The 26,129-nt window shown below is 48.3% G+C and overlaps 4 protein-coding genes across 4 annotated transcripts in view; 2 read left to right on the top strand and 2 right to left on the bottom strand.

The window, feature by feature from the left end:
• Positions 1 to 9,759, top strand: part of IK (IK cytokine) — a 13,940-nt gene extending 4,181 nt beyond the window's left edge. Inside the window, exons 3-20 of the mRNA XM_004696671.4 lie at positions 462 to 554; positions 1,041 to 1,100; positions 2,409 to 2,576; positions 2,740 to 2,854; positions 3,460 to 3,530; positions 3,622 to 3,668; positions 4,804 to 4,967; positions 5,645 to 5,753; positions 6,057 to 6,096; positions 6,255 to 6,468; positions 6,694 to 6,712; positions 7,121 to 7,199; positions 7,469 to 7,549; positions 8,006 to 8,063; positions 8,928 to 9,016; positions 9,191 to 9,299; positions 9,451 to 9,485; positions 9,567 to 9,759. Coding sequence (XP_004696728.1) covers positions 462 to 554; positions 1,041 to 1,100; positions 2,409 to 2,576; positions 2,740 to 2,854; positions 3,460 to 3,530; positions 3,622 to 3,668; positions 4,804 to 4,967; positions 5,645 to 5,753; positions 6,057 to 6,096; positions 6,255 to 6,468; positions 6,694 to 6,712; positions 7,121 to 7,199; positions 7,469 to 7,549; positions 8,006 to 8,063; positions 8,928 to 9,016; positions 9,191 to 9,299; positions 9,451 to 9,485; positions 9,567 to 9,594 — 1,579 coding nt within the window. The 3' untranslated portion in view covers positions 9,595 to 9,759. The remainder of the gene's footprint in view (positions 1 to 461; positions 555 to 1,040; positions 1,101 to 2,408; positions 2,577 to 2,739; positions 2,855 to 3,459; positions 3,531 to 3,621; positions 3,669 to 4,803; positions 4,968 to 5,644; positions 5,754 to 6,056; positions 6,097 to 6,254; positions 6,469 to 6,693; positions 6,713 to 7,120; positions 7,200 to 7,468; positions 7,550 to 8,005; positions 8,064 to 8,927; positions 9,017 to 9,190; positions 9,300 to 9,450; positions 9,486 to 9,566) is intronic.
• A 3,215-nt stretch (positions 9,760 to 12,974) lies between these two features.
• On the top strand, positions 12,975 to 19,426 carry WDR55 (WD repeat domain 55). Its single transcript, XM_004696672.2, has 7 exons — positions 12,975 to 13,183; positions 15,846 to 15,946; positions 16,033 to 16,120; positions 16,226 to 16,405; positions 16,494 to 16,593; positions 16,680 to 16,849; positions 16,945 to 19,426. The coding sequence occupies exons 1-7, from the start codon at positions 12,993 to 12,995 to the stop codon at positions 17,255 to 17,257; spliced, it is 1,143 nt and encodes a 380-aa protein (XP_004696729.1). The 5' UTR covers positions 12,975 to 12,992; the 3' UTR covers positions 17,258 to 19,426.
• Positions 17,522 to 20,346, bottom strand: DND1 (DND microRNA-mediated repression inhibitor 1). The gene is made up of 4 exons (XM_004696673.2): positions 20,295 to 20,346; positions 20,043 to 20,160; positions 19,205 to 19,666; positions 17,522 to 18,592 (listed from the first exon to the last, which is right to left on the bottom strand). The coding sequence occupies exons 1-4, from the start codon at positions 20,316 to 20,318 to the stop codon at positions 18,144 to 18,146; spliced, it is 1,053 nt and encodes a 350-aa protein (XP_004696730.1). The 5' UTR covers positions 20,319 to 20,346; the 3' UTR covers positions 17,522 to 18,143.
• A 379-nt stretch (positions 20,347 to 20,725) lies between these two features.
• The window catches only part of HARS1 (histidyl-tRNA synthetase 1), a 16,426-nt gene continuing 11,022 nt past the window's right edge, over positions 20,726 to 26,129 (bottom strand). The window contains exons 6-10 of the mRNA XM_045284741.1: positions 25,753 to 25,991; positions 25,422 to 25,664; positions 23,827 to 23,943; positions 21,412 to 21,558; positions 20,726 to 21,106 (exon numbers count right to left, since the gene is read on the bottom strand). Of these exons, the coding sequence (XP_045140676.1) occupies positions 21,035 to 21,106; positions 21,412 to 21,558; positions 23,827 to 23,943; positions 25,422 to 25,664; positions 25,753 to 25,991 (818 nt within the window). The 3' untranslated portion in view covers positions 20,726 to 21,034. The remainder of the gene's footprint in view (positions 21,107 to 21,411; positions 21,559 to 23,826; positions 23,944 to 25,421; positions 25,665 to 25,752; positions 25,992 to 26,129) is intronic.

The following is a 26,129-nucleotide window of genomic DNA, read 5'->3' as shown; positions in this document are numbered from 1 at the left end:
TGATGGCAACAAATGTACAAATGTGCTTGACACAATGTATGTATGTATGGATTGTGATAAGTGTTGTACGAGCCCCCAATAAAATTATTTTAAAAAACCCACCACCACAACAACAAAGAAAAAAAAAAGATAAATGGAATTTTCCCACAAATGTTTTAAAGCCCTTTGTATAGAGATACGGGGTTATTGAGAAATATGAATTTTAATAAATCCAGCCAAATTACCCACTAAATTGGCTATACAGATTTACATTCCCAACAACCGGGTATGAGAGGGACCATTCCCCAGATTCTTACTCATATTGACTAATTAAATTTTTTTAATAGTTACCATTCTGATTCATTAAGAGATATGTCTTTGTGTGAATTTGCATTTTTCTGATTTCAAGTACAATTATGCTTTTGCATATCCCAGTTTCACTTCGTATTACTGGATTTTTGACTCTTTGACATTTCTTTTAGATCAAAACTCACCAATGAAGACTTTAGGAAACTTCTTATGACCCCAAGGACTGCACCCACATCTGCACCACCCTCTAAGTCACGGCACCATGAGTAAGTCCTGTGAAGCTTTCATTTGTGTCCCAGTTCCTTCCTGGCTCATCGCGACTCTTTTCTACAGAAAACCTACTGAGCCATAACGTCTTAGAAGCTGGCAGGACGGTCCTTTTGTGTGTGCTTGTGGCTCTGATTTCCTTCCTCTGAACACAGGCTCCGGCGGAGCCTGGAACGCTCTGGATTCTCTGGGTTTCAGGATGTTTTCAGTGAGTCATTGACATGCTGATGAAGGGCACAGGTTTCTAGACTCCTAGCCCCATGGGCTCAGACTGGTAGACACTGGTGATAACAATTTTAGTAGTGCCTTCAGGTAGTTGTGATGACCCCTACAGTTCGAGAACCACTCATCTCCAGCCATGAACATGAACCTCTGCCTGACTGAAACTGCTGCTTTCATCAGTATTCTAGCCTTTTCTGTAGTCCATACGTTTCCTTCCTGAGGCTCGCCAGTATTTTGCTCAGTGAATTCCTTGTCTCTCCTAGGATGCCAAGGGAGTACAATGAGGATGAAGATCCAGCCGCACGAAGGAGAAAAAAGAAAAGGTGAAGAGAGTGGGAGAAATGCCTTTTTTTTATCTCCTCCCCCCGCCCACTGAGAGATGCCTTTTAAGGTGGATAAAATTTGAGGAGAAGGAGTAGCCAAGAGGCTCCAGACAGATTTTCCTTTGTTGTCTTGAGGTTCTGGAGGTTTCAGTGAGTTGTGATAAGTTAGGGGACCTTGGAGTCTGCCTGCCTCTGCTCTAACTTAAGCTTCTCCAGTCCTAGTTTGGTAAACTGTGGTATGTTAACTTATCTTTTTTAATCCTTAATTTTCTCATGGATAGAATAGAGTAGTGAAAATAACTCTTAACATAAGGTTGTTAGAGGAACTTACCCCCATGGCTCTAGGTTCAGACAAACCATAGAGAGTTCTACATGATAACAACACCAGAGAAGTACATACTCCTTAGAATAATTAATCATTTGCGATCAAAAGGGCAACATTTCCCCAAGGACAAAATTCAGAAGGCTGGGAGGGATAGGAGAGGAGGAGAAATGGAAGCAGGAAACACAGGAATAAAGTGGGATAAGTAATACTGTGGAAATCGCAGTCCGTGAAATATATGAATTATTGGAGAATGGATTTGTTCTGCAAGTTAAAAAATAAAATAAAATGAGGTGGTCATGAGGCTCATCTGAGGTGGTGCATTGAAGCACTTAGTGCCAGTGCTTGACTTACAGCAATTTTCCAGTAAATCTTGGCTGCTGCCATTGCTATGACTGTCATTTATATCACGTAAAACTTTCTGGTCCTGGACATAGCTTTTCCTCTATTCTTGGGGTGGACCAGCAGAGATTGAGTGATTTCCAGCTGAAAGTTACAAAGTAACAGAAATTCAGATGACATTCTGGTTATTGTGTAGAAAAAGTCTTGTACCTGTAAAAACTGAGGGATATAGAGTCGAGGGCATCAAAGGGTTCTGAAGTCTCAAGTGTCCACAGTGGACCTGAAACCGAGCTGGCAGCTGCTGTAGTTCTGATTTTGAGGTGACCGCGGCCTTCTCATTTCATATGTAGCTTTTGGGGAGCCTGGTGACACTGTGGGATAAGCAGTGGGTTGCTAGCTACAAGGTCAGCCATTCAAAACCGCTAACCCACTCTGCAGAAGAAAGGCGCCTATCTGCTCCCGGAAAGGTGGACCGTCTCTGAAACCCAAAGGAGCAGCTCCACGCTGTCCTTCATGGTTTCTCTGGGTTGGAACCAACTCTGGGGTAGCCTTTACCATGCAGTGTTGGCTGGGGAGATAAGGATTCTGCTAATCTTGGGATAGCCATTAGTAAGCTTTACATAGCCTATATTCTCTGCCCATAGTTATTATGCCAAGCTACGCCAGCAAGAAATTGAGCGAGAGCGGGAGCTGGCTGAGAAGTATCGGGACCGTGCCAAGGAGCGAAGAGATGGTGTGAACAAAGATTACGAGGAAACTGAGCTCATCAGTACCACAGCTAACTATAGGGCCGTGGGCCCTACTGCTGAGGCGTGAGTACCCACTGGGCTGGGGCATGGCTCCCACAGCATCTCACAGTCATCCAGTCTTGAGGAAAATACTTCTCCACACTTGCCCCACCCTGGAACCCTTAAGCCATTTAAGAGACACTTGCCATTCACAAAGGACTAATCGAATGCACCCTGTTCGTTCCAGGGACAAGTCCGCTGCAGAGAAGAGAAGACAGTTGATTCAAGAGTCCAAATTCTTGGGTGGTGACATGGAACACACCCATTTGGTGAAAGGTTTGGATTTTGCTCTGCTTCAGAAGGTAAGCTTTCATGGATGTGTGGATCACCGTAGTCCGATGCTGAATGTCCTCCAGTGAGCTCTGGGAATTGGGGAACGCGGTGCCTTCTGGTGGCTCAGACTCTCTAGAACTGGGGTGGGGAATGTCCAGCCCATGGGCCATAAAAGGGCCATAAAATCATCAGTACTAGCTAATAGCACATGCCTCCCCAGAGAAGCATTTCTGGTCATGGAATGGTGTGTGAATGATGTTATAAGTACCCCTCCCCACAAAAAAAGTTGCCTACCCTGATCTAGAAGAAGGGCTAAAGTTAGCTTCTTGGTAAGAGCAGTTGCTACTCACCCTTCACATTTCAGCCTACGTATTATTTCCTTGAGAAGTACTTCCTTGATCACCCAGGTCTGAGGAGGTCCCCCTGCCTCCTGCCCCCTTGCAGAGCCTGTCTACATTCTGCATCATAGCAGTCCCCTCCCTTTCTTGCACTTACTTGGTTAACTTGCCTTTCTTGCTGTAAGTTCCAGTAGGGTAAGGACCATGTCTCTCTTGTTTAATACTGTACCCCGGCTATGGTGGGTGTTAAGTAACTATACATAAAAATAGCAAAGACTGACATGCTTTCCTGATAGGTCCGAGCTGAGATTGCCAGCAAAGAGAAAGAGGAGGAGGAGCTGATGGAAAAACCCCAGAAGGAAACCAAGTAAGACAAATCAGTGGGGGCTGGAGAGTTGAGAAGAATGCGACCTACAGTAGGAGCACGATTAACAAACATGTATTTCTTGTGTTCTCAGGAAAGATGAAGATCCTGAAAATAAGATTGAATTTAAAACCCGTCTGGGTGAGTAGCAGATCTCTGCACCGGTGGCTGCACCTCGTAGGTGTAGCGTATGAGATTCGTGCTCTGGCAGGGTGTGCTTCTCTCGCCTGCAGCTGCCAGTCCTCTCTTTCTCTCCTGCTGCCACACCACCAAGTTCTCACACAGTGCTTCACTCCATCCCAGATCGGGACTGAATTACCTCCTGTCTCTGGTGTCTCCTCGGTGTAGGCCCACCGTTCTCTCTTCTGTAGTAAGGCAGAAGGCATGGGTAGGGATTAACAGCTCACAATGAAGTCAGAGGCACGTAGGTTTGAATCCTGATAATGAAAACTTAAGTGTGTGGTTTTAGGCACTTGTCTTCACTTCTCACGACCTGTTTGTTCATATGGAAAAATGGAGTAAAAAAAAAATGGAGTCAGTCTTTACTTCATTATAAGGATGAAGAGAAAGAAGAAACATAATGATCCTGTCATGTAGCATGTATTACTTTAAACTTCGCACGCGCGCACACACGCACACACACGATTCAGCTGATTCTGACTCATAGGGACTCTGTAGGATAAAACAGAACTGTGTTTTGGGCTTCTTGAGACTTAAATCTTTATAGGCACAGACAGACAGCCTCATCCTTCTCTCATGGAGTGAGCTGATGGGCTTGATCTACCAATTTTGTGGTCAGTAGCTCAGTACTAACATGTTGGGCTACTGACCACAAAGTCAGCAGTTCAGAACCACTAGCCACTCCAAGGGAGGAAACATGAGTCTTCTGTATTCCTTCTATAATTAATAAAGCATGAATTATAGTTTTGGAAGCCCAATACTTAACCCACTAGGCTAGCAGAGCTCAAAAAAATGCTAGGCATGTTTAGAGCATATAGACAGTGTAGAAGTGGATAGGAGCCCAGACTTTGGACCGCCGGGGTTCTTTTCTTTGTCACTTGTTACTATATAACTTCAGGCAGATCAGCTTTCGTGTTCTTATGCGTGAAGAGGGGAGAATACTGCCCACCTCATAGGACTTACGAAAATTGAACGAAGCGCAGCATGCATAGCACTTGGCATGGTGGCTGGCATAAAGCAAGCACTGAAGATGACAATAAGTGGCAGCTGCTATTGTGGGAGATTCTGATTGCCTACTACTCTTCCCTCTTCGTAGGCCGCAATGTCTACCGCATGCTCTTTAAGAGCAAAGCGTACGAGAGGAATGAGCTGTTCCTGCCGGGCCGGATGGCCTATGTGGTGGACCTGGATGACGAGTATGCTGATACAGACATCCCCACCACTCTTATCCGCAGCAAGGCTGATTGTCCTACCATGGAAGTGAGTGTCCTGAGGCGCCGTCACATCAGCCTGAAATCTGGGCATCAGCCTTTCCCACATTTAGTCCATCAAGTTCTGTTGACTTTGTGCCCCTTAAATCTGTTACGCCCCTTCATTGGTATGTCTGTCGAAGCCATCGTTTCTTACTGGGCCTATTGGAAGAGGCTCCTCACTGGTTTCCCCACTTCCACTCAAGCTGTCTTTCAAGGTGTTTTTTCCCCCAAACAGTTTCATTGAATGCCATACATATCTCCCCTTTAAAGGGAGCAATCCAGTAGCTCTTAATATATTAAAATTTTGTAATTATCACCACAGTTAATTTTAAAATATGTTTCTTCTCCCCAGAAGAAATTTCTTTCTTACCAACCTTCCTAATCTGTTGCCAGAAGGGTTTTTTACACATTACTGAATGATTATGGTAGTCTATTACAGTTTAGAAGCTGTCAATGGTTTCTCATTGTTCTTAGCATAAATCTCAAAATCTTTATTTTGGCTTAATGAGGAACGAGCCTTTCCAGATGGTTCTTCACCCCGCCTCCTGGTGTTTGTTTTCCACCTGTATGTGCCCTAGGGCTTTTGTGCATGCTCTTTCATCGGTCTGCCCTTAAGTGAGTGAATGAATGAATGAAGACACACCTGTTCTTTGGGATAACACTCTCACTTCTTCGGGTTTTCAGGCCCAGACCACCCTGACCACAAATGACATCGTCATCAGCAAGCTCACCCAGATCCTTTCCTACCTGAGGCAGGGTACCCGGAACAAGAAGCTCAAGAAGAAGGATAAAGGTACCCGGCGGGTTGGGAAGGACCACTTGGGAATGGAACCAAGGTCTCCAGGAGCCGTGGACCCCAGGACATTGGGAAGCTCTTAGGGAGCAGAGTAAACTGGAAGCAATTGAGCCCTTGGCTGCTTGTGTGGCTGACTGAATAAGCAGTAGTCAGATTCGAGGCAGGAGAAGCGATAATGTGGGACGCTGTTGCTTATTCTGCTGGAAATGCTTTAAAGGGCCTTCAGAACTGGAGGGGATGGTGAGGCTGAGTGGGCACGAACTCAGGGTGCTTTTTCTCATTTCTCTCTTTACGTATTAGGGAAGCTGGAAGAGAAGAAGCCCCCTGAAGCGGATATGAAGTATGTGCCCTTGCGCCTGTCACTTGAACTAAGGAGACGGGGATCTAAATTTCTTGGTTCAGGGCATTTTGGGGAGTGCTGGTCTTTGAATGTGGAGAAATGGCCGGGGAGTGGAAGTTGTGTGTGACTTTGGCAGTTAATGGTGTTTTCTTTCCCAGCATTTTTGAAGATATTGGTGATTACGTGCCCTCCACGACTAAGACACCTCGGGATAAGGAGCGGGAGAGATATCGGGAACGAGAGAGGGATCGAGAGCGAGACAGAGATCGTGAGCGGGAGCGAGAGCGGGAACGGGAGAGGGAGCGGGACAGAGAGCGAGAGGAGGAGAAGAAGAGGCACAGCTACTTCGAGAAGCCGAAAGTAGACGATGAGGTAAGCTAATGGTAGTGGGTGGTAGAGATGGCCTTTTCTAGGCCTGCCCAGTCCAGGTACAAGACCCTTCTATATGACTGAAACCTCTTGTGGCTCACACCCTCCCAGGGTAGGAACCAGCCTAGAACTGGGGTCAAGATGGAGTGGGAAATTGATTCGGGCTTGGGGAAGGGATGAGGGGGGAATCCTTCACGGTGATGCTCACTTTGCTTTGTTTCTTTCCAGCCCATGGACGTCGACAAAGGTGAGTATGTTCACAGCATTGCAGTCCAGCTCTGCCCCCGACTCAAGAGCTGAGCCGGTGTGGGTCTTCCTAAGAGCCGGTCTTGCTTTACAGAATAGTCTGGAGCTTCCTCCCACTCCTTGGGAAATAGCTAGATATATTGGCTTTGGTAGATATGCCTCTAGCCCTGTGGTTCTGAGAAGGTGAGGCAGAGGCTGAATAAGCGTAAATGGGCATCCTATCCCTATCTCAATCGGAATAGCTCAATATTTGGAGTTTGATTAAAATTTTGTTAGCTAACAGGGCCCAGCTGCTTAAAAAATGTTTTGATGTAAGCCACAAGCTGGTAGTATATTGTAGGCAGTAGGATGTGAGATTCTTGAGGTTCCAAGTCTGAACAGTGTTTTTCCGCCACCCCCCCACCCCCAGGGCCTGGATCTGCTAAAGAGTTAATCAAGTCCATCAATGAGAAATTTGCCGGATCTGCTGGTTGGGATGGCACTGAATCATATCCTTTATTCCGATATGTCCCTGGGTCCAAGAAGATGGATTTCCACTCCACCTGCTTCCCAGCTTTGCCTTCTCCCCATCCCACTCACTCCTTCCCTCCTGGGTTTTGAAAAGGATGAGACCATGCCTTTCCCTTTCCCTAGAGGACTGTTTAGTTCACAGCTTTTCTCAAGAGTTCTCATGTTGAATCTTCTGGCCCTTGGCTCCTTCTGCCTGAAGCTATCCTTAGGTAGGTGGAATTCTAGTACTTTCTTTAACATAACATATGTTGAAGAAGCCGGAAGACAAAAAGCAGCTGGGAGATTTCTTCGGCATGTCTAACAGTTACGCAGAATGCTACCCGGCCACGTACGTAAGATCCTGTTAAGGAGGGGAGGCTCGGATAACTGAGAACAAGTTGAAGAGTGGGGTGGAAATTTGATTTGCCTAGATTCAAGGGAACTTCTTGCTTGGTGAAGTGTTTTGTTAGATTGTGAGTTGGATGGGAGTTTGAGTGACGTGGTTTATCCTCTGCTGTTGAGTCAATTCTGACCTAAAGCAACCCTACTGGTCAGAGTAGAATTAGTCCATAGAGTGTCTGAGACTATTTACAGCAGTAGACCGGCTCATCTTACTCCCACAGAGCAACTGACGGGCTTGAACCACAACCTTTTGGTCAGCAGCCCAGTGCTTAATCTATTGTGCCACCAGGACCTCTTGGGAGGTAGTCATTCCTAGGCATATAACTGCATAGTTGGGTGGGTTTCTGGAATAAGTGTAGGCATCTGGGTCTGCAGCATCTCTTTAACTGTTGCTTTTCTTTAGAATGGATGACATGGCGGTGGACAGTGATGAGGAAGTGGACTACAGCAAAATGGACCAGGTACAGCATTAGAAGACTGAGTGGCTATTTGGCAGTTACTCTTTAGCACAACCTGACTCCCTCTCTCACTCACTGCCATTGAATCTGCTGTCTCAGTGACCCCCTGTGGGTTTCTGAGACAGTAACTGTTTACGGGAGTAGAAAGCCCATTCTTTCTCCCTTGGAGTTGCTCATGGTTTGAACTACCAACCATGCGGATCACAGCCCAACGTATAATCACTATGCCACTAGGGCTCCTTACCCTACCCCAAATCATCTGTATCTCATTAACTTGGCCCCACTGTAGTGCAGGATTAAGAGCAGCAGCTTAAATCTTAAAGTGTGTGCACAAGAATAACTAAATTAAGGCCCAAATCTATATATATTTTACTGACTACAAAAAAGTGCAAGGTTTTGTTGCAGTAGCCAGTAAGCAATCATTTAATGCATAAGGAGAAAGGATAGAAAGAATTGCAGTCTTCAGAAGTGACCTCCGTAATTTTATTCTAGCCAGGATGGAATTTTCCTTGAAGTTTTAAAAAACACTACTGGTAAAGGGCTTTCATCTCCTTTCCTCGTTTGCAGTGTACTGCAATCGTTACAAGCATGGCTTAATTCCACCATGGAGCCTTGTCTAATCCTGGTTTTGTGCTTATGCGTCCGTTTCTTCAACAGGAAAGTGGAGGAACATATAGTTCCCATGTTACAGGGTTTTGTGTTGAGAGTTAAATATGATCTGTGTTCAGAGTAAACGCGTGCTAAGCAATAACAAGTATGATTTGTATAAGACTGAGGAATGGTGAAAGCTGGTTGTGGGACAATCTGACTTTAATCACTACTAAACTGGCATCTCTTTCCTCATGCCTCCATTCTATCCTGCAACAGGGTAACAAGAAGGGCCCGCTAGGTCGCTGGGACTTTGATACCCAGGAGGAATACAGCGAGTACATGAATAACAAGGAGGCTTTGCCTAAGTGAGTACTATTACTGAATATGGGCGGGGTGGGGGCCCCTGGCTTATCCCAAGTTAGAGGGTGCAGTCTGGTTGAGACATTCCCCAATAGATTACCCATAGGACCCTCTGGAAATACATTGTAACTGCTGTGCGCCTTCTACGGCCTTTTCCCAACCACCCTTTGTGTTCGCAGGGCTGCATTCCAGTATGGCATCAAGATGTCTGAAGGGCGGAAAACCAGACGCTTCAAAGAAACCAATGACAAGGCAGAGCTGGATCGCCAGTGGAAGAAGATTAGTGCGGTAAGTGGGACCGCACCAGAGTGGGAGGACTCCAGTTCAGAGAAGCCACTGGTGCACAGACCTAGAAACAGGCAGAGGGTTGGCGTGGCGGGAGTGTGAGGGGTGAGCTTAGACTGGCTGTATGCCTATCAACGATCTCTGCTCTTTGTAGATCATTGAGAAGAGGAAGAAGATGGAAGCTGATGGGTGAGACACAGCATTCTCTGACTGATTGGGAGTTGCTTAGGGTATGGACCTTAGGTTGACCCATCTCTCCTTTTATTTCAGGGTTGAAGTCAAAAGACCAAAATACTAATCTCCAGCTCCATCTTCAGGAATAATCACTGCACGGATGTATTCTCCACTGCTGTCTCGCCACAGTTCCTGGAAAGACTCTAGGACAGTTTACTTTTATTTCAAATGTGTATAATTTTTTGTATGATCATTTAGTTCCATTAAAATTGGCTAACCTGCGGTCGTATTTTCTGTGTTGAGCATCTTCTCTCCAGAGCCCCTTGAACACTGAGAGAGCCAATTCTACAGGTTGTATAAAATCACTTCCAGAGAATGATCTTGCGTGGTGTCCCTCAGCACTCTAAACATTGTTTTCCCTTCCCAGTGTAGGGCCTTCCTGAATTTGATTATTTCACCCATCCTTTTCTCTGCTGCTTTCCTCCTCTCTGTTCATTACCAGGAGCCCTGCTGGTTTAGTTCGCCTTGAGCTGCTAACCTCAAGGTCGGCAGTTGGAAACAATGAGCCACTCCACAGGAGACGAGGCTTTCTACTACCATCGATGTTAGTCTTGGAAACCCACAGGGGCAGTTCTACCATGCCCTCTAGGGTCGCCATGAGTCTGAATTGACTTGATAATAGGTGTGGTTTTAGGTGAGGTGGCTAGCCCCCACCACTAACCACAGGTCCAGTAAGCACAATTGTACGGTTGAGATATATAAGTATTAAAGTCATCGAGAGCATGAGAGATATTACAATAATGGAGTCAGACACATTTCATGGTAGCATTGTTCACCTCAGTCCTGCTTGGTGGTCCATGTGGAGAGAGGGGAAAGGGAAACAGGACAGGAGAGGGGGGAAGAGGATCTCTATTGCTAACCCAGGCCTATATACCTTTTGGGGGCGTGCCAGTCCACTAATTACAGGTAAAGACATCACAGGAAGGGGTTGCACTATAGGTTACACAGCAATGATGGGGTGGTCTAGGCGTAAGGTGCCCAGACGTCCCACTTTTGGTGGGACAGTACTGATTTTTAACAATTTTTCCTGCGTTCCACGGCGTTTTAAAAATCCTGATTTTTGGAAAGAATGCACGACAAGCTAAGGTATATGGTTTTCGGCTGCCATGTGGCTATTTCGCCAGGATATGAATTTTATCAATGGTGTCACACTTTATCAATGTTAAAATCTGGTCACCTTACTTTAAGCACTTCCACCTTGGAAAACGCATTGCTCTGGAGTTGACCCACCCATGGCGACCCCCTGCGTGTCAGCAGCACTCTATGCTATGGGGCTTTCAGTGGTGCATTTGGGGGAAATAAGTAGTCCAGGCCTTTTTTTCTGAGGTGCCACTGGGAAAGGAATCTCCAATCATTCCGATGACAGCCAAGTGCATGAACCATCTGCACTACTCGGAGACTTAAGTGCTTTTGTTGTTTTCACTTCATCCATGTACCAGTACTTATTTCAGGAGAAAAAGGTCATGGTTTTTTGTTACCAAAGGTCAGGGAGGAGCTGAGATCTAAATGTAAAAAATGAGAAGTCTTAGAGGACTTGTATACTTGTATTTCATGAGAGAGGGGACAAGTCTAAGTTCGATTTACAATCCATAGGCAGCAAATAGTAAATTGGGAAATTTTACCACTTAAATATTAACTTTTGCATGGAAAAATACCTGCCGATCATTTAACAAAAGGCTAATAGCCCTAATTTACAAAGACCTTATAATTTATAAATACCATGATGACAGAACCAACTCTGGGGAAATAGGCAATAGGTAGTGAAGGGCTGGGGAAAGCTCAAGGCTCTTACTATTATGAAAACTTCCCAGTCTCACAAGAGCGATGCACTTTGAAGCTCTCTCTGCCACCTCTACCTAAGCAGGTGTAATTTCTCACTGATAATGTCACTACTGGCTGAAATTCACAGGTTCAAAAACAGGACCATTCAAGTAATACGCTACAGCCCCAGAGACGGAAAAGGTGGGAGAGCTACAACACTACATGTGATTATCTGATCATCTCATAGCTGGGAATACTCAGTGTGTTTTTTCCCCATTAGTTCTATAAGAGTAGAATTGCTCTCCTTCACGGTCATTGAGTCATAGTGGTCCTATAGGGCACAGTAGACCTGTCCCTGTGGGTTTCCGAGGCTGCAAACCTTTCTGGGAGTAGAAGTCCTCTTCTTTCTCCTGCAGAGTGGTTAGTAGGTTTGAACTGCCAACCTTATGGTTTGTAACCCAATCAGTTCACCCCCCAGGACTCCATGGAGTTGTTCCATAAGGTAGTTAATTTCAGACAGTAAACTGGTTCCAGAGTTGTAGGGAAAAAGTCACAAGAGAAATGGCTCATAATACACCTAGAGGGTTACTAGGAGGAATACCTGAGAATTGACTACAATTTCCTTTTGGAAAGTACCACTAAGCCTTATGGAAGCCACCAACACCCTCTGGTTAGAGTGACAAGCATTTCCAATACCACACTACAGCTTTTGTGAGACACATGCAGCAATACACAATGGACTTACAACCTCTCTGAGAGACCCGCCCCTCACTCCCCGCCTCGCTTAAAAATGGTGAGCAATAACATCTTACAAAACTCACTTCCATAGGGCAGGATAGAACTGGTCCATGTTGGTTTCCACTCTAGTGGAATGGAAAGCCTAACCTTTCTACCTCGGAGCAGCTGGTGGTTTTAACCTAATGACCTTGAGGGTAGCTGCCCGACAGGTTACCTACTATGCCACCTGAGCTCCTTGAGAAGGCCTAGCACAACTGATTCTCGCCAGCTATTGGGCCACATGCTCCTCCCTCCTTCCCTCCCTCCCTGCAGAATGCTCTCATTTTGTGGAACGTCTGTTAACTGGGAGGTCTAGACTGTCACTCGTGCCTATTTAGCCCTTCAGCAACTGCTCACCAGCTCTGAGCACTGCCAGCCTGTCAAACTGAGCATCTGGCGCCAACCAGTAGGAAGGGGTGCCCCCTGTTCCTTTGGCTACCATGCTATTGACGATCAATAGCAGCAGTTGAGCGTGTGGTGAGTCGCCTGACGTCCACGACGCCACATACTGTCTTCTCACAGCGTGCCCTTTAGCTGCCTCCTGATGCCCTTCACTGCTGCTCGTCACCACCGTGGGTTCCACGACGCCGCGAAAGATAGGCGTCCATCTCTGCTCTTCCAACAGCATGAAGTCCTCTTTAAAGGTGGCGAAAGCGTCCATTCAGCCCTCAGGATGGCAGAGGTGTGGGAAAGGACGGAAGGTCACGCGGGCTAGCCCAACCGAACACCGGTCCCGGCACAGTAAGGAGGCCCCGAACCTCGGGAGAGCAGCATCCGGCTTGCTCCCTCGGCAGCCGAGACGGGCGCCGTCGTTTCTAGGCGACGGAAGCTCCCGCGCCGCTTCCGGCCCCGCCCTCCCCGTCGCCCCGCCTCCGGGGCTGGTGCTGCTGAGGCTCTCGAGACGAGCTGCTGGCTCCCGGGAGCATGGAAGCGGCACGTGAAGAGGAGCCTGCCGCGCGCGGGAGCGCCGGGGAAGATGGGGACTCCGCGGAGGCGCCGCCCCCGACCCGGGACACCCCGGAGGACATCGTGCTGGAGGCGCCGGCCAGCGGCCTGGCGTTCCACCCCGCGCGCGACTTACTGGCCGCGGGGGATGTGGACGGGGACGTGTTCGTGTGAGTGCGAGGCCGGGGCGGGATTACCCGGCCTAGGTAACCCCTGGGGGTGGAGCTGGGGCGGGGCGGGGAGACCAAGCTTTCAAGACTAAAGAACCCCGATACTTTCAAGGACATTTGGCTTCCAGTAAAACAAAATCAAAGCCCCTACTCCGCCAGTCGATTCCTACTCTTCGCGACTTTGTAAAACAGGGTGGAGCTGCCCCTTAAGGTTTACAAGGCTGTCAATACCTATGGACGTGGACTGCCACAGCTTTCTCCCAGAGTGGCTGGGAGGTTCGAACCGCGGACCTTTCAATTAGTTGCCAAGAACTTTAACCAGTTTATCACTAGGACTTCTTGTCAGTAAAACACTGAATAGAAATATTTTACAAGAACTGAAAGGAAGCCAGCGATTCTGGAATATCATAGCAGACAGTCTGTAGCAGGTCAAGAGTGAGTCTAAGGCAAATTCTGTTTCACACTGGATTGCTAGGACAGGTTCAGCAGGGCCCTATAGTTTCCTTCCATCCCCCGTTAATCTTTCACAAGCAGACATCTGATGACTTCCTTGATTAAAAACTCTTCAGTGGTTCACTAGTGTACATGGCAGCACTCTACACGACAGTTAAAAGGTAGAAACCTGCCGTAAATGTCCATCAACAAATGAAAGGATGAACAAAATGCATATACATATTACTGAGCCATAGATGAAGCTTGAAAACATTATACTGAATGATGTCAGATATAAAAGGAAAAATACTGTATGATCTAACTTAGATGAAACCAAAGTTTATTACTTGTATTATAAGGAGAGGAAAGGGAGTTACTATTTAGGGGCCACTGAATTTGCTATTGATCATGGAATAATCCTGAAAGGGACGGTGGTAATGGTTGGCAATACAGACTATATACCATGGGCTGCTAGAACAAACAAATCAGTTTGAGAAATAGCACAGCCAGAATGCTCCTTGGAGGGTGGTAACACTTGCTTCCCCTACTTTGGTCATGTCATCAGGAAGAATCAGTCCCTGGACACCATGCTTGGTAAAGTAGCTCACTCATTGTTGTATCGACATCGTGGCTATAACAATGGGTTCAGACATAAGAATAGTGAGAATGGCATGGGACCAGGCAGTGTTGTGTTCTGGTGTACATAACGGTTGCTCTGAATGGGAATTAACTTGATGGCACCTGACAATAGCGGTTGCACAACATGAATGTATCAGTCATTGAATTACACTTGTAAAAAAAATTGTTGACCTATACTTGCCCTCATGAAGAGATCACTGAAGATATGGGTACTATAGCAAAGTGTGGCAAAAAAAGCAGATGGTGCCAGGCTATCAGAAAAAAGTGTACGGGGTCTTAAGGGTTTATCTTCAAATAAGTAGTCATCTAAGGGAGCCATCAACTAAGGTCATATGGAAGAAGCACACCAGTCTGTGTGATCCAAGAATTGTAAGTAATAAAATCCAAATCTGAAAGAGGAAATGACACCAGAATTTAAATTAGGAACACCTGGTTTGCAGAAGGCTATGGATAACAGAAGCCCCAAATCCATTTGGAAATGAGAATACTAATGCTTATCTTACAAAGTGGTATAGTGCTTGAGTACAGTTCAGCAAATGTTGGTTCCCTTGTGCTTCTACCTATATTTACAGTGTCAGTCACACCCCACCCCCAATTGCCTCAGTCACCAAGTACTATTATCTCAAAGACTCTTGAATACATCTCTTAGATCTCCCCATCTCTACCCTGTCACTGCCTTCTGACGGGCCCCTAACTTCTCTCCCAATGACCATTCTGAAGAGATCTTTTTTGCCCCTAAGATTAAATTCAGACTTCTGTGTGGCTCACGTGGTCTCCAGCCCAGCTCAACCTCTGATTCATCCATGCCACTAGCTTGCCGCTTGACTCTCCGTTCCTTGTCTCTGCCCTGGCAGACTGATGTCAGCCAGGTGATTTTCAAAACTTTGATTTACACACACACACCCCCCACCCTTAATTTGCTTTCCAGTGCTCTCTTCTCCCTTCACAAGCATTCATTCAATTTGTAGATGTTGATTAAGCATGGGTTTTCATGTGTTAGGCACAGGGAAATCAGTACATCCAGTTTTGCTGCCTTGGAGTTTACTGTTAATGACACTTTTGGCCCTTTTTGAGGGTCTGGCCTGAAGTAGGCACTAGGAATTCTTTCCAATTTGTCAGCTCTCTGATCAGGTACTCTCTGATCCACCTCTGTTGATCCCACCCCTTTTTTTCAGCACCTGATCACAATGTGCTGTAATTATTTGTGGCTTGCTCTTGCAGACCTGGAGACCAATCCTACTGATTTTTATATATTCACCTTCTGGGCCTGGCCTATTGTCATGAATTTACCAGTCATTTCTGTCTCCATTGGTTCATACCCACACTTTTCTCCAGGTTGGGCATTCAAGTATGAAAGAGGGGTTGGGTGGGAAGGAGGTCATGAAGAGACCTTGAACAAATGCACTTTGAATTAATGTACATTGAAAGAATGACCTAGCATTTGAAGCTCATTGAAAATGAGATAAGCACCATGGGCTTGGAGGTGGGCAGGCAGGAACTCCAGGTGGGTGGAAGAGGTGGAAGGATGGTCTAGTTGGTCCCCATTTGGGAGATTTGGGGTTCTCAAAGCCTCCCTTCCCATCCCCACCAGATTTTCCTACTCCTGCCAAGAGGGAGAAACCAAGGAGCTCTGGTCCTCAGGCCACCACCTCAAGTCCTGCCGGGCTGTGGTCTTCTCTGAAGATGGGCAAAGTGAGTAGTGGGAAGGTAGCCGGCAGTGTGGTGTTGGGAAGGGATCCGTGAATAGCACCATGATCTGGGCATCTTTTCCCTCCCAGAACTTGTCACTGTCTCGAAGGACAAAGCCATCCATATTCTAGATGTGGAGCGAGGCCAACTGGAAAGGCGCATTTCTAAGGCTCATGGGTAAGGGGAGCCAACTATGCAGGTGCATGTGCATAGGTGGTGAGGAGCAGGGGGGTTCCTAAGGAGACAGAGATGCTTGGAAAGGTTTTACATCTGTGTCCTCAGTGCACCTATCAACAGTCTGCTGCTGGTGGATGAGAATGTGCTGGCTACTGGGGACGACACAGGTGGTGTCCGGCTCTGGGACCAACGGAAGGAGGGCCCCTTGATGGATATGCGGCAGCATGAGGAATACATTGCTGACATGGCTCTGGACCCAGCTAAGAAGCTGCTGCTAACAGCCAGGTACAACTTAGCACTGCCTCCTCCTGTTACATGTCTCCCTCAAAGGGAGCTTCTGGTCACGCTTAGTGTCTTGCATTGCTCTCCACAGTGGGGACAGCTGCCTTGGCGTTTTCAACATTAAGCGGCGCCGGTTTGAGCTGCTGTCAGAGCCTCAGTCTGGGGACCTGACTTCTGTCACGCTCATGAAGGTACAGCTGGATATGGGATGGGGCTGGGGGGTTTGTGTGCTAGAGGCTTGGCCCCGTAGACCCAGTTTTCCCTTTCTCCCTGTAAGTGTGGGAAGAAGGTGGCCTGCGGCTCTAGTGAAGGCACCATCTACCTCTTCAACTGGGATGGTTTTGGGGCCACGAGTGACCGCTTTGCCCTGAGAGCAGAGTCCATCGACTGCATGGTCCCTGTCACTGAGAGTCTACTGTGCACAGGCTCCACTGACGGAGTCATCAGGTGAGGGGAGCCTGGAGGGCCCTCTGGTTCCTGAAGGGCAAGCTGACCCAACTAGCCAGTATATCAACACTCTTCTCCCCCCTCCCCTCCCCCAGGGCTGTGAACATCCTACCAAACCGGGTGGTAGGCAGTATCGGCCAGCATGCTGGGGAGCCTGTGGAGAAGCTGGCCCTCTCCCACTGTGGCCGCTTCCTGGCCAGCAGTGGTCACGACCAGCGCCTCAAATTCTGGGACATGACACAGCTGCAGGCTGTGGTGGTAAATGACTACCGTCAACGCAAGAAAAAGGGAGGACCATTGCGGGGCCTGAGCAGCAAGGCCTGGAGCCCCGATGACTTCTTTGCAGGGCTGAGGGAGGAAGAAGATCCCAGGACTTTGGGAGAAGAGGAGAGTGAGGACAGTGACTGAGGGCATGCGCCACATCAGGACCAGACCTCCCTCAGCAGGCTGGATCTCATGAGCTTGTGTGTGGACAGTGCCTCTGTGCGCTTGGCCTGAGTGGTACATCGTGTGCACTCAACGAGGGTGGGTGGCAGTGAGCGCCCACTTTGTGGTGCTGCGGAAGAAAAGCCTGGAACTCTTCTGTAAAGATGGCAGCCCAGAAAAGCTAAAGGAGCAGTGACTCTTGAAGGCATGGGGTCACCAAGAGTCAGAATTGACTCAGAAAACAGATTTTTAAAAATTTTCCTTTTTTATTCTGTAACTTAGGAAGGTGCAGAGGCCCAGGGCTCCGGACTGTGCTGTGGAGGTACGAGTTGCTCACTCTATCATTGTGAGGAAGACAAGCTTTCAGCTGGGACAAGACAGCACAAACACAAGAAACACCAACCAGGGGGTTACTATAAATACAACCTGCATAGAAAACCTTACAACTATACATAAACCAAAATCAGAATGCCAGGCAGTGGGGGCAATAGCCAGGTTTTGGATCCTTTGGCTCAGCCAGCCCCTAAATAAAAACGAACCAAAGTGACAGATTAAGAAAATGTTAAAGATTCATGCTACGCTGTTGGGGAGAGGGAGGGAGAGTGTGTGTTAAACAGGACTGGTAAGAGAGCTCAGAAGTCAGGTTAGACCCTTGATGGGAAGAGGGCCAGGTCTCTCACCATAATTTAGCTAAACTTGAGCTGCTCACCTTCCCAGAGGTATGGTGGGGCTCTGCCCCAGCAGAGAATATGCATCAGGCCTGGGGCAAGGCCTGTACCCCTCCCTTCTTTGGGCTTTGATGGTAGCCACCCAGGCCTGCTGGGCTGAGGACTGACACAGACTGCCTGTGGAGAGGAGAAAGGATGGGTCACTGCTTAAACATGATACCTGCCTCAGCAGAGTACGGAAGGCTGGCCCTGGACTCACTCAGTGCCTCCAGCAGCTTTGCGGACACGGCTTCCTTGGCCACCTGGTGCCCATCTTGCCCATTCTGGGCCAACACAACCCAAATGAGGCCACTGAAGGGCACTGCATGACCTGGGATCACCACCTGGTACCAGAAATGGTGCCAGCCAGCAGGGCCGATGCCCAAGCACTTGGTGAGGAACACAGGGCTGCCCAGCTTCATCCTGTGGCACAGCAGCTGCAGGGCAGCCCGGGCCCCATGAGGCCCTGGCTTATCCTTGGCCAAGGGCAACGGGGTCCCCTCTGACTGTGGAAACTGCAGTGAGGGGCCTGAGAGCTGACGGAGTCTCTGCTTCATGTCTGGTTTGAGCCACTCCACTGTCACCTGCTCTCCACAGAGGCATGACTGTCCTGTAAGATAAAGGCAGGGGACAAGGGCACATCTAAACCCTGGGCCTGTGAACCCTTTGGAGTCTCACAAGCTGGGGTTGGGCTTCAATTCCTTATTCCCACCTAGCGTGATCTTGGGCAGATTAAATAACATCTCCAGGTCTCCTAGTCTCTGTTTGTAAACAAGGTATAATGCTGCTTTCTAAGTTCCCTTTGAGTAAAGACTCAGGCTAGCCTGCTTCATTACCATCACAATGGCTTACTTCCACAAACAGCAGTGCGTTTACCATGAGCCAGGGAATGTGCTAAGTACCAGGTCCTAAATTACCCTCTTCTCACCTATGTGAGGAAGCAGGTTTTAACAAAAGATGAAAATAAGGACTGCTTTGGGCAAGTCCACTCATTAACAGTTCTAAAGAGGGAGGAAACAGAGCTACATTTCATTGCAGCGTTAAGTTAAAACCTGGTAGTTCCGGGTTAACTGGCAGTTGATATCAACCGGCAGATATCAAAGTGGCAAAATCAGGTTTGCTAGACTAGACCCTTTGGATTTTGCAAATTTGACTATGCCGATGTGTGTTAAGCGCCCACAGGCTTGGCTCCGAGCGGCCTCCGCATAGTCTCATACCGTACCTTCCACTAGGGCCTTTTTGGCCATGGCAGCGGCACGGTGCGAGCTGAACTTGAGCAGCGCGATCTGCGTGGGCGCCGACCCCTGGCTGGGCAGCAGCAGGGCCTCCTGGAGGCCGGCACTCAGCGGCTGCAGCGCGAGCATCAGCGCGTGGTGGCTCAGACTCCGCGGCAGCCCGTCCACGCACAGCTCGCACTTCTCGGTGCTGCGGCACACGAGCAGGGGGCAGGAGGGCCGCAGCAGGTGGTTGTGCAGCGTGGCAATGGCGGCCTGTGCCCCACGCCGCGAGCTGTAGCGGGCGTAGGCGAAGCCGCGGTTCAGACCGCTGAAGGTCATCATCAGGCGAAACTCGTATAAGCGGCCCACGCGCTGGAACAGTGGGATCAGCTGGTGCTCGTACACGTCCTGGGGCAGCCGCCCTATGAACACTTCAGAGCCGGCCGGCGGCGGGCTGCCCACCCAGCCTGGGGAGAAAGGCGGGGGCGGAGCGGCGCCGTCACTTCCATCGCTCTGGGTTCGGGGCCCAGGAACCCAGCACAAAAGGGGACGACGCAAATATCTGTGAAATGGGTACATCTATGCTGCGGGAGCATCGTTGGCTGACTGAACCAATTCCAGAGCTGGCTCCGAATGGGTGCATCCTTAGCCTGGGCGTCTCTCACGGGGGTGGGGGTGGGGTGGCGTGGCTGGAGCGCTCACGAGCGACTCCATTTGCTGGGGTTGTATATCCGGGATGTTGGATGGTGGACCCTCGGGGTAGGCCCCACCCCCCCAAAGGGGCTGCTCGCGGCCGTCCAGGCTGGAAGGGCCCGGCGGGAGCAGGGGCTGTGGCTACCGTACCTGGGGGTGGCCCGCCATACTTCCTCTGCCCGTTCACCTGCACCAGTCGGATGCCCGTCTCCCTGACCCATGCCTCCAGCGCCGCCTTGTTCTCTGGGTTCACCCTCTCGCACCACAGCTGAGGGAAGAGCAGGGTAGCGGTGGCCCGCTCAGCGCACCTTCGCCTCCGCGTCTAGGAAGCTGGGACCTCTGAAGTCCCTTGCGCTGCCCAGGTGGAGGGAGGTGCCGCCCCTTCGCAACCAGATAACTTACCTCACACTCCCGCTTGGACTGCATGACTCGCCAGCTGGCTTGACTGTACCCCTCCTTATAACTTCCTCCCCCCATCAGCCTCTGGAAGTTTCCTGTCCCTCCATCCCCCCAAGCTCTCATTGGTCCTGAGCACGACCCCGCCCCCCAGGGGGGTGGGGAGACCCACCGCACGTGCGCCTTGGGCCCTCGGACCGCAGATGAAAGCTATGAACTAATGGGCGAGTCCACACCGCCCCCACCTCCGAAGTGGCTCCCAAAATGGCACCGGGTGGACGCTGCAGGCAGAGCCCCGGGGCACTCCGGGGCGCCGCGAGTACGGCTACTGTGGGGCTCCCTTCCTACTTTCCATTACTAAAACGACCGAGAAACGGAGAAGGCCCGATCCTGGTGGAGAGAGGAGGGGTCGGCTCAATGACACAGGCAGGCTGCAGTAGTTGAGGCAGCGTTTTATTGGCCCTCCGCGGTTGGTTCTGGAAAGTCATCCCCCCCCATCTGGGGCGGGGCCTTCTGAGAGGCGCATAGTCTGCATTAGGTCCCGGAGCCTTCTTGGAAAAATGGCAGAGCACCTGGCCATTTTTGCCCGTGATTACCAATAAAATAATTATAATATTAAAACGTTTCTGCTCTGATCATTCTTCAGCCCTTCCTGCTGGAACAGAAATATGCAAAACTGCTGAAGAGCATAGATAGAGTTTTGTCTGAGACGCAAACGGTGCCAGTCTTAATTCGTTCGGATCATTTCAGCAGATGCAGAGGTTCTGGCTTGTTCTCTTTTTTATTTCTTCTGCAAGGTCTTCTCTTCTGATGTCCACCTGGCCAGGGTGGGGGAAGGGAGGAGAAGGTATGTAAGCATCTTGCACACAACAGCTCCCTGTGTGCCCACCCCTCCCCCTAGTTCCTAGCAGGACCCCATCAAACACCTCAGGAAAGACAGTGCCCCTTACAGACATGGTATACACAGTGGCAGGTCTGACCCTACTGTGACAGTAGTAACAGACAATTACTGAGCAAATATTGAGCCAGTAAGTCTTACACTAGACTTGCTTGGCTTGTGAATGGGCATGGGATGCCAACATGAAATATATTCCCTCTCCCTCAGCCTTCCTGCCCACCTCACCTCTTCCCTGCTAGCCACTGAACGGAGCTTGATGACCCCGTCCTTGAGTTCCTGCTCTCCGATGATGGCCACCAGTGGGATGCCTGTCTCCTCACAGTACTGCAATTGATTCAGTAACTTTGGGTTCTTCCTGTACAGCAGCTCGGCCTGCAGGGGACAAGGACAGAGATGAATGCTGGGTTTTGCTGCCCACAGAAAAACCAAACCACCTGCAGGCCCAGGTTGGCACCTTACTCTTAGCTCTCTCCCAAGAAATCACAGTCATGATAGGAGTCACTAGAAAAAGATATACCAAAAAGCAGTGCTACTGAGGTTCCTGATCGTACATGGACATAAACAAAATGTGTTCAAATAGGTCTCTACAGACAAGTTATCTCATTAATATATTTGTCTTGGTCTAGAGGACTGCTGGTGGTGTAGTGGTTACACATTGGACTGTTTTCTTGTTTGTTTTTCACATTGGACTGTTAACTCCAAGGTCAGCTGTTCAAAACCAAAAGAGGCTCTTCTAGAGAAAAATGAGTCTTTCTATCCCCATAGTTACAATCTCAGAAACTCACAGGGGCAGCCTAGCCTGTCCTATAGAGCTGCTAGGAATTGGCACCGAGTCAATGGCAGTGAGTTTGGTCTTACTTAAGTGTGGCAGTTACATAATCTCCTGTCAACTTAAGTGAAGGGGTGGAGTCTAGCGTGTCAATCGGGTCATCACCAAAGAGGCCTCTGTATGGGCCTGGCTTTCCCCTGAGGATTCTGGAACTCCTGTCTTCCTCCCTGGCGGGTGGGGGTGGGGGGGGGCACACTCTCTCTGCTTCATATTCCTGTTGACAGCCATACTGACTGAGCTTCACTGATGGAGCCAGAGCCCTGGAGCTGGAGGAGCCTTGTAAAGGCCAACACCAGCGCTGAAATTATTCCACTGCCACTGGATCCACAAGTGGCCTGTGGTCTTCCATTGCATGTGTTGTATAAGTCTGAAGAGGAATTTATGGACTGGTATCAGACATATGGTCTAATATTGGACTTATGGACTTGATCTGGACTGGGTTAGGATCTTTCCTCAATATACAATTGCTCTTTTATATAAGGCTTTTTCTTATACACATTAGCGTCTATGGATTTGTTTCTTTAGTCAAGCTGGACTAACACACTGATACATTGATAGCAGTGGGAAAAATGATTTTGAGGTCCTGGCTAATATCAAATATTGAACAAAACTCAAGCTTTCCAAACCAATGAAATTTTGAAACAAGTTTTTGGGAATGTTGCCCAACATAAAACAAGATTTTAGAGGGATCAAGTAGACCTCAAAGCTGAGCCAACCTATAGAGGGAAGCAACAAAGAAAAATTGTGGGTAAAATTCAGAAACTTATGATTATCAATTACAAGCAAACATTTTGGTCTCGGCAAGCTTCTGGCTTGATGGGTTCCAAAAGGTTACGTGAAGTTCAGCTAACTCAAAGAGCTGATCTTACCATCAGTGTTTAAAACTAGAAGCTAACGAAAACACAAGCAGGAACAATTCTTGGATTTTCCAATACGATCCAGAGAGCAAAGACCAATCAAAATGGTGGCTTTTCAGGAGACGTGATGGGCCAGTTCAGTTCGAGGCAGAGAGGTCTGCCCACAAGGTTGCAGATCTTTGGGGGCACCACAGGGCTAATTGTGATAGATTTTTTTGAAGGCCAAAGGACAGTCATGGCCACTTTATTGGGAAGAAGTTTTAAGAAAATTGAAATCTGTCTTGGGAAAAATATGCTGGCAAAGTTGCACCGCGGACTATTTTTTCCATTCCAACAAAATCTTTGGTCATTCTTCAAGATTAACAAGGGCTGTTCTGTGTGTGCCTCTACCATTTCACTGGACGCCACTGCGAGCAAGACCTGAGGCGCAGAGAATGTGGTGCCCACACGCACAGAGCCTGGACTGTTCTTAGCTGCCACCTTTGTAGGACCGTCTATGGCGCCCTGCATTGCCTCTCCCCCAAAACTCAAGCCTTCTGTGGCCTGCAAGATTTTCTCCCTTCATATTCTGGTGGACTAAATTCATAGCACACAATGAATTTTCTCATCCTTCTGCCCTGCTTCCTCCTGCAGTGCCTGGTTTTCTGTAAGCACCATTTTCAGTGACTGGGAAGGAAGATCCATCCTGAATCTCTAAGGGCCTGATCTATAATTGAGCCAGCAACTGGCATTGGAGAGAATGCTATAACCACCTACTGTGTTAATAGACTGCTTACTATGACACTAGGTGAATGTTATTTTGCTTAATAAACATATTACACATTCACAAAAGAAAAAAAAAGATGAACAAGGGCTGTCCTATGAGAATTTCACTGGGAAACCTTACTCCATCTACCTTACAGCCCTGATGTTGCCCCTTTAGACTTCTTGTTCCTAAAATTAAAAGAATCGTACCTTGATGCCAGCATCCCACAGCTCCGAGGCAAGCTTCAGTCTTTCCTCCAGCAGCTTCTTCTGTGCAGATGCCACAAGCACCTGTGTCTCTGTGGTTCGTACCTTCTCCTCCAAAGCCTGAGAATGGGGCAGATAGAGCCACAGCTGGTTAGCCTTTACAAAACCTTCAAGGAACAAACAACAAGCTCGAGTCAGAGTCTAGGTCTAGCTCAGCATGCTCCACTAAGGCCCAGTTTTCTCATCTGCTAGAAGTTGGATATAGGATTGCTTTCAGAAAATATGAGACAGGAACATACTGATATGTACATCTGACTTGTCAAAATAAATAACCAAGGACAGGAGCAAAGAAAGCTCAGTTACAGTAATCATGAGATCACCTACATTAGTACCTCCAGAGCCCACAAAAACATTCACCCAGAAGTGACACTCCTAACCTAATCCTGGGCAATCAAACCACTATTAGCAGTTCTAGTCCCACTCCACTATCTCCCCACTAAATAAAGACTATGTCGCCTCCACTTCAGCCTTCAGCCAGAGGGCACAACCCAGAATGTGTGTGTGTGTGTGTGTGTTAGGGGCTGGGGAATGCTGTTGCTGCCCCTCTTTTTTCTGGGAAATTATTTTCATAATTGTTATGCCTCCCCACCCACAGGTAAGTGTGGCATTCTAACCCCTATACTTGTAGGAGCCCTGGTAGCATAGTGGTTATATGTTGGGCTGTGACCAGTAAGGTTAGCAGTTCAAAACCAACAGTTTCTCCTCAGGATAAAGATGGGGCTTTCTCCTTCTGTAAACAGTTAGTCTCAGAAACTCACAGAGGCAGTTCTACTCTATTCTGTAGGGCCACTGTGAGTCAGCATTAACTCAATGGCAGTGAGTTTTGTTTTGATTTTTTTATAATTGTAGATGTAATTCTGTTTAGAAATAGGGGTTTCTGCTTTATATTAATTAAGTCATATCTAGTAGGGCTGATTAATATAAACATTGTGTCTGCTTATAACCCATGTGAGCAAGTTTTGTGGTTTGGAAAACAATGTATAAGCACATGTTATTTGTATAAAATGTGGTATAAAGCATACACACATGCCCTACCTAAAGGAAGACAGACACCATGTGAGTCATAGACAAGCCATGGAACCAAGGAATTCCCGGGTTTACTGACAAGGGCAGAATTGATCCTGCTGAAATTACCCTGATTTGGACTTCTAGCCTCCAGAAGTGAGACAATAAACTTCTATTCATTAAAGCCCCCCACTTGTGGCATTTGTTACAGCAGTAACTAAATGATAGTTTTTACAACATACAAAGTCTCATGGGAACGGTGACTTTAAGTAGGAAACACAAGTGGTTCCACCGTAAAGAGAAGGGAAGTAACCAGCTAATTAAGAGCAATAGCAATAAAGGAGGGCTGACGGTCACATGGGGGTTCCCTAGTGTGACTCTAGGTGGTAGAGAGTCAAAGCAGGCCTCTGAGCGATCCCAGGGGCTCAGACACATACTTGACCAAAGCAATACCATTTGTCCCCTTGGAATTCAATGACAGCTCTGATCCTGCCACCCGCCCAGAATTTTTCTACCCATTCTCTAGGACATACCTCCAGCCTCTGCTCAACAATAGAGAAGATCCGCTCCACACCAATGCTGAGCCCCACACAGGGCACCTTGCGCCCTTTGGGGTCAAACATGCCAACCAACCCATCATAGCGCCCACCAGCAGCCACACTGCCCACGCCTTGGGGCTCTTCTCCTGCCCGGGCTGGGGTCTGTAGCAGCACTGCTTCATAGATCACCCCAGTATAGTAGTCCAGTCCTCTAGCAAGGCTGAGGTCAAAGGAGATCTGTGGGGACAAGGACATCATCAGTACCAGATGAGGGTCAAGGGGCCTAGACCCCTGAGCTCAGCTAAGGGTCCCTAACTTGACTCACCCTATTAGCAACACCAAAAAGGGTCAGGTACTCAAACAGCAGCTTCAGGTCTCCCAGGCCTTCCAAGGCCTGCTTGTTCTGGGACAGCTTAGGGTCCAGCAGCAGCTGTTCCACCAGGGATACCCCACCTGAGAAGACAGAGCCATAGGCCAAATTGACAAGAAAAAGGTAGGGACTCTGTCCTTCTACCTGCACAGACTCTTTCTCCGTATGTACATACACATTCACAGAAAGTTCAACTTAAAGAGTAAGAAGCAACAAAGCTCACATGGAAGAAGCACACCAGCCTGTATGATCACGAGGTGCTGAAGGGATCAGTTATCAGGCATCAAAGAACAAAAAATCATATCATTGTGTGCTCACCTCCCCGATACGAT

This window comes from Echinops telfairi, unplaced genomic scaffold, assembly GCF_000313985.2.
Source record: "Echinops telfairi isolate 266 unplaced genomic scaffold, ASM31398v2 ScPeMD7_7469;HRSCAF=8507_0, whole genome shotgun sequence".
Classification (NCBI taxonomy): Eukaryota; Metazoa; Chordata; class Mammalia; order Afrosoricida; family Tenrecidae; genus Echinops; species Echinops telfairi.
This window is presented reverse-complemented; position numbering and strand designations above follow the sequence as displayed.